This window comes from Mercurialis annua, linkage group LG2 (assembly GCF_937616625.2).
Source record: "Mercurialis annua linkage group LG2, ddMerAnnu1.2, whole genome shotgun sequence".
NCBI classification, from domain to species: domain Eukaryota; kingdom Viridiplantae; phylum Streptophyta; class Magnoliopsida; order Malpighiales; family Euphorbiaceae; genus Mercurialis; species Mercurialis annua.
In genome coordinates this window covers 18601809-18607992 of record NC_065571.1, presented here as the reverse complement: position 1 = coordinate 18607992, position 6184 = coordinate 18601809, and the positions used below count along the sequence as shown (strand labels likewise).

General features: G+C 33.3%; 1 protein-coding gene across 1 annotated transcript; it reads left to right on the top strand.

The window, feature by feature from the left end:
* The first annotated feature begins 3127 nt into the window (after nucleotides 1-3127).
* On the top strand, nucleotides 3128-5549 carry LOC126669966 (50S ribosomal protein L13, chloroplastic). Its single transcript, XM_050363615.2, has 4 exons — nucleotides 3128-3370; nucleotides 3445-3630; nucleotides 3721-3891; nucleotides 5152-5549. The coding sequence occupies exons 1-4, from the start codon at nucleotides 3164-3166 to the stop codon at nucleotides 5266-5268; spliced, it is 681 nt and encodes a 226-aa protein (XP_050219572.1). The 5' UTR covers nucleotides 3128-3163; the 3' UTR covers nucleotides 5269-5549.
* The last annotated feature ends 635 nt before the right edge of the window (nucleotides 5550-6184 follow it).

Below are 6184 nucleotides of genomic sequence, written 5' to 3'. Positions count from 1 at the left end.
ATTCGGTTATTTTAAAAATCGGTTCGGTTTGGTTTTATCTAAAATAATTTCTGTTTTAATCGGTTTTACTGAAATATAAACCGAATCGAACCAAATCGACCGATGCACACTCCTAATCGAGTCTATATCAATGAGACAAAGAGCTTACGTGTTTTTTCCGAATTCTGGTTCCAACCGCACCGAAGGGCAAAACGCATCGAGTATTAGGCACTCCGGTTTACAAGGTTAAAAAGTATTTCTAGCCTTATATGTTTATCACCTGCCTTTTGAGTATGTTAAATTTTTTTAAAACGCTTTCCAAAAAATGCTAAATCCAATCATTAACAGGCTAAAGGACTAACCGCGTTAAATTAGTGATCAAACCAATCAAATTCAGCAAATCACCTAGACATCTTAGGACTCCTATAAAATATAAATAGAGGTTGAATAGGTTATTCAAGATGACTTAATAAAGTGCAAATCTCGCCGCATATGGCTCGCAAAAAGACTCCTAAATCCAACCCGAGTCTTTTCTTCCACCTAGAAATCAAGATTTAGGCTTTGTGCATGTAAAACGATACAGACCAACCATTATTTGATACATGTTAGACACCATTCGGATTAGACGTATGTCTAGGAATACGTTTTACATATCTTGCATGCTATAATCGAATTATCTGCGCGTCCTAAATTGGATATCTTTACTACTTTCATCTATGTTTAAATTCCTGCAATTTATATTGTGAACTGCATAAATGTTGAAATGAGATAACACATATATGCCAGTAGTTAATAATGTAACTGAAGTCAAGTACAATTGTTTCTGTAAACTGTCCACAGACTCAATTTTTCGGTCAGGCGTACGATAATCCACCCATAAGCGAGTGAGATTATCTAGTAGAAAAGGTATTCCCAGCTGAGCTAGGTGGCGACTCCATATTTTCTCAAACCTTTCAAGAATAAAGGTCAACCATAAGCTTGAGCGAGCGGCCCCCGAACCCCACTCCGCTCACACATATTAAATCAGCTAAAAAAATATGTTTTTGGTGTGAAATCATGACAATTTGAGCAAGAACACGTTCATGGCAAAAGAAGCATATAACACATCCTAACATACATTCTAAGCATCAGAATCAAACAAAAGTCGGATATGATTTATAAAACATGTTACAACATCCTAATAACATGTTTTTAATAATTTTGCATGGCAATCATAGCAAGAATATCAAAATTGATAGTTATGGCAGTTTTATGGCAAAACAATGGAAATCAGCTAAACACGCAACATGAAATCTACCAGTTCTATATTACGCATGGCGATAAGAGAGTATAATTGGATCCTCAGAAGTACCATTCTAAGTTCTTGGCTTGTTTTTTGGTGCTCCGTATGTGGAATCCAGTTTTGGATCTATGCATAGCAGGGCGTTCTTTAGTAATTAAAGCGTAGAAGCTTGTTTTCTAGACTGGAATCGAATACAAAGTTTGTGCGTGTGAGGGGAGAGTTCGGCCTACATAAGATATTGTTTGTAGTCGTTTTTGTTACGTGCTAAAATTGATTTCTGGTCCGACTCTTTACTAGGATGTCATAAGGGTATATAGTGATTAATTTAAGGTTAGGGTTTCTACAGTCTATGTTAGATGTTAGCTAGTGTTAGAGGTGAAGTTGACATCACAAATGAGTGAAAAGGATTAGAGTTAGGATTAGGTTAGACTACTATTTAATTAATTAATTGTGTATTGAATATAGGTGATATAAAAAAGGGGTTAAAAGACTATTTTGGTGCTTAAAAGACCCCATGGGTTTGGGCATGGTCATTTTAGCCCGTTAAACTTGTAAATTGGAACATAAACTTTTAAAATATTGCAATTAGTCTAATTTTTTCGATTTAGATTGCAGTTTTTTTGGATTTTTGTAGTCTGTTTATGAATAATTATGTTTTAAAGATATCAAAAATGACCAAAATATTTTCATAAATTTTTAAATTAATCCTCTAAGTTTTTTTTATTAGAAAAAATTTAAACATGGGAATCAATTTACACTTTTTTTAAATAAATAAAATTGATGAACCCAGTTCAGAGAACCAATGAACCGATGAACGCAGTTGACTGAGTTCATTAGTTCTCTGATGAACCCAGTTCAACTCGTCCATTCTTTTTTAAAAATAAAAATTAGCAATTAAGTCTCTAATTGGGTTCGATTTTATTTGACTTAAAACAGTACTCAATTGGGTTTTCATTACGCTTAATTAGATTTGATTAATTGAGAAATTAATTTGACGATTTTAATTTTTAATAAAATTAATTAATATTATTAAATTATATAGTAATTTGAGTTATTTTTTTTAATTAAATTTTAAAATTAAGTTGAAACGATTTAAAATTCGAGGTATGAATATTTTTCGAAAAGAAATTAAGAATTTGTTTTAGCTTTATTGTAGTGGTTGTCATGATCACATATGTGTGGCACGTCATGCTAGCGTCACATAAGTAAAAGCATGTGCCTTTTAAAAGTTGGACATTAGTGAAACAAAAACCCGTGTTTTAGAACGATACAGATATAATTAAATTTGTAACTTTATGAAACTTTTACGAAAGGTTTGACCTTTTTTAAATAACCCTAATAGTTTTCAAATATGTTTCTTGTCCATTTAATAATAATAATAATAATAATAATAATAATAATAATAATAATAATAATAATAATAATAATGAAAGGCAAAAGGTACAAAAATCCTCATAGTTTTCATAAAAATATAAATCAGTCATTTTACTTTCTTGTGATATACTTAAGCTTTCTTTGTTTTCAAATAGAACAAATAACCTATTTCATCCAGCATTATTAGAAACACTCGTTAATGGTTAATATGTCTCTCATAATCATATAGGAAAAAAGTTCAAAAATAATTTTAAATTAAAATATTTACCGGAAATTTAAGGGGGTAAGTGTCCCAAAAGTAAAATAAAAGGGTTTATTTGTTCAATTTTAAAACAAGAAGGGTTTAATTATTCAATTTTAAAAACACAAGAGTTTAATTGTGCCTGAAAAAATAAAAGGGCTGATCTATATTTTTAAGAAAAAGTCGAGGGTTTTTTTTGTACCTTCTGCCTAACGAAAATGAAAATCTTATCTAGATATAGCGGAAGAAGTGAGAGCAGAGTGAGCTAAAAGAAGCGAAAAAAGAGAATGGCGTTGGTCTCTGCACCTTCTTCTCTCCAACTCTCCTCTTCAACTCTACACAAACCCTTTAATTCTACTCCCTTCGCTGCTGCCATTTCATTTCCTAAGAGCACCCGCAATTGTGTGGTTCGCTCACAGAATGAGAAGAAAACAATCCCTCACATACCCCTCGACCAGCGCTGGATGTTCGAAGAATCCGAGCTGAACGGCCCTGTATGTAAATACTAAATAGAGATACCCTTTGCGTTCAATTTTTGTGGGTGTTTCATTGATTTGTGTTTTTGTAGGATATATGGAATAACACATGGTATCCCAAAGCAGCCGACCATGTTAACACAGAGAAGCAGTGGTACGTTGTTGATGCTACCGACAAAATTCTGGGCAGACTGGCTTCTACGATTGCCATTCATATCCGTGGCAAGAATTTGGCTACTTATACTCCTAGTGTTGACATGGGCGCCTTTGTCATTGTGGTATACTCTCAATTCTTTCATTTTACAACGTTAAACTTTTATATGCGAGTATGTAAGACATGGGTGCTGTGAACATTTGATTTTGAAAAGGTGAATGCTGAGAAGGTTGCTGTCTCCGGGAAGAAACGGACTCAGAAGCTTTACAGGAGGCATTCTGGAAGACCCGGTGGTATGACCGTTGAGACGTTTGATCAGCTGCAACAGAGGATTCCGGAACGAATTATTGAACATGCTGTTCGTGGAATGCTTCCCAAAGGGCGGGTCAGTCTATATGTCTCCTTATGTTTTTGTCTTGGATCTTCATTTAGCGGTTTAGTGAGAATCAAAACAAATTCCTTTCACCATTTGAGTGTTTAGACGTTTGTGTTAAACATGCGGTATTCATTTTAGTGGGTTGAATCAGTTGAGCTATCATGGAAATTGCGATGCATAATTCATTCCGTTTTGTAATTAATCAGTGCAAGCATCAGGGGGTATATGCATGACTGGTAGACCACCTATGCAAAAGCATATCGATGGTCATATTCTTAGTGCCTTTTCGTGCCAATGTCGGGTTATAGGGAATGTGCAAGCTAATTCTTATAATCTATAAGAAACTCCTTTTTGTGATATTTTAGCTATATTTTACAAGGTAAAGATTGATCCCCGTTGAGGCTAGGCTCTTTGAGAATATTCTTACATTTCATGTCTGCGTAATTGTTAACAGCCTTGATCGACATTCTTTCTAGAATAAGAGCTGTCTAACAAAAGTAATTTGTTCAAAACAACACAGAAAATACAGAATGCAGAGATCTTGTAGTCTTTATATATTCTAAGGGCCGACACAATAACTGTTACATGAATTTTTTATGGTTGAAATCTTTCCTCAAAAATGCATTTATTTTTGCTGCATCTGTATACTTTGACCTCATGCATCCTAATGTAATGCCTGACATGGATTATTATTTTTTATTCTTACAAATTACTGTGCATGTTTTGAAACGGAAGCTGACCTACTTTTGCGTCTGATGAACAAGAGTCGCATACTTTTTCATTTTAATTTGTTATCATATCCCATTGCAGGGAATAGTTTTCGTGTCATACTATGGTTATTACATTGTTTTTTATTGGTCAGTCTAAAGAAACAGATTTCCTGTACTAAAAATGCAAGGCTGCATAAATATATACAATATAATGGATTGGAAAGGAATTCCAAACTCAAGTCTCTAATTCCTTACTTTTATTTTTAAAATGCTACTTAATTTGCAACAAATTACGGGCATCAATTATCTTTTCGTGTCAAGAACTCGAGTAATGTTTAATTTTTTTTATCAACGAGTAATGTTTAATTTGTACATGCATAGTAATGTAAAAAGCTTTTCGATTTAGTCCAATTCATTGTTTTTTACCTGGCATGCATAATTACACGAATGATGTTCAAACCTAGCATTCTGTAGTTGATAAGATTGTTGTACCTTGCCATCTGCATAAAAGGGTGCTGGTATTACTTGAGCTGATTTTGATTATCACCGTTTCCTGCAGCTCGGGAGAGCGTTATTCAATCACCTTAAGGTATACAAGGGCTCAGATCATCCACATGAGGCTCAGATGCCAATCGATCTGCCAATAAGGGATAAGAGAATTCAAAAGCAGACATAGATTTGCTTGAGATGCGACAGTTCTTCCTTGACCAAGTTGCTTGTGTTATTTTTATTTTGTCATGTATTTATAGTTCATGCTGAGCTAACCCATGCTAGAGCTTGTTCATGCTTTCATTTTGCAGTAGAGGTTTAGAATTTGCATTGCTGGTATATGGCTCAGGTTTGCTGCTGATTCTACTAGGAAATTTGTTTTTGTAGTTATCTGTTGTTTGTGTATTAGTCTAAAATCAACAATGTATCTTATGATTCATCCAATTAAATGAGGAAATGTTTCCAAAAGTGTAGCACGGAAAACTGTGATGCAAGTACTTCTTTGTAAAGCGACGTTTTCGGTGAAGTAAACGAGAATCAATTTATGGTTATAATTTATAAGGGTATTGGTAAAACAAATCCTAACGTTTCATTTTTTTAGCGATTTAAGACTAACGTTTAAAACATTACAAAATAAATTCTAATCTTTTCAATTTTTGCATTTTATAGCCTCATCCGAACTCCTGCCATTTTGTCATCTTGTTTAGCTTAGAGAGTGCAAAAATACGAAAAGTTGGAATTTTATTTGCAAAATTTTAAAACGCTGAGATTTAATATGCCAATAATATAGCTGAACATATGCAAATGATGGCCGGGAAACGGTTCGGGGTAGAAAATGCAAAAATTGAAAAAGTTATTATCTGTTTCGTAATATTTTAAATATTAGGCTTAAATCGTTAAAAAAAGTAAAACATTAAAATTTATTTTACCAATATCCCTTATTTATCTATACTATATATAAAAGCACGGATGGGGGGGGGGGGGGGGGGACAGGCAAATTTACTGAATAATCCTTTTCAGTTTACTACTAAATAAAAGTTTTATAGTCATTAACTAATTAGTTATTTAATTAATCACTATTGTAATTAAAGTTCTAATAAGAA

Excerpts from the sequence above, each read along its gene's own strand:
- LOC126669966 (XM_050363615.2), top strand. The coding sequence starts at position 3,164 with ATGGCGTTGGTCTCTGCACCTTCTTCTCTCCAACTCTCCTCTTCAACT. Across the intron at positions 3,631-3,720 it reads TGGGCGCCTTTGTCATTGTG|GTGAATGCTGAGAAGGTTGC; the intron begins GTATACTCTCAA and ends GATTTTGAAAAG. Across the intron at positions 3,892-5,151 it reads GAATGCTTCCCAAAGGGCGG|CTCGGGAGAGCGTTATTCAA; the intron begins GTCAGTCTATAT and ends CGTTTCCTGCAG.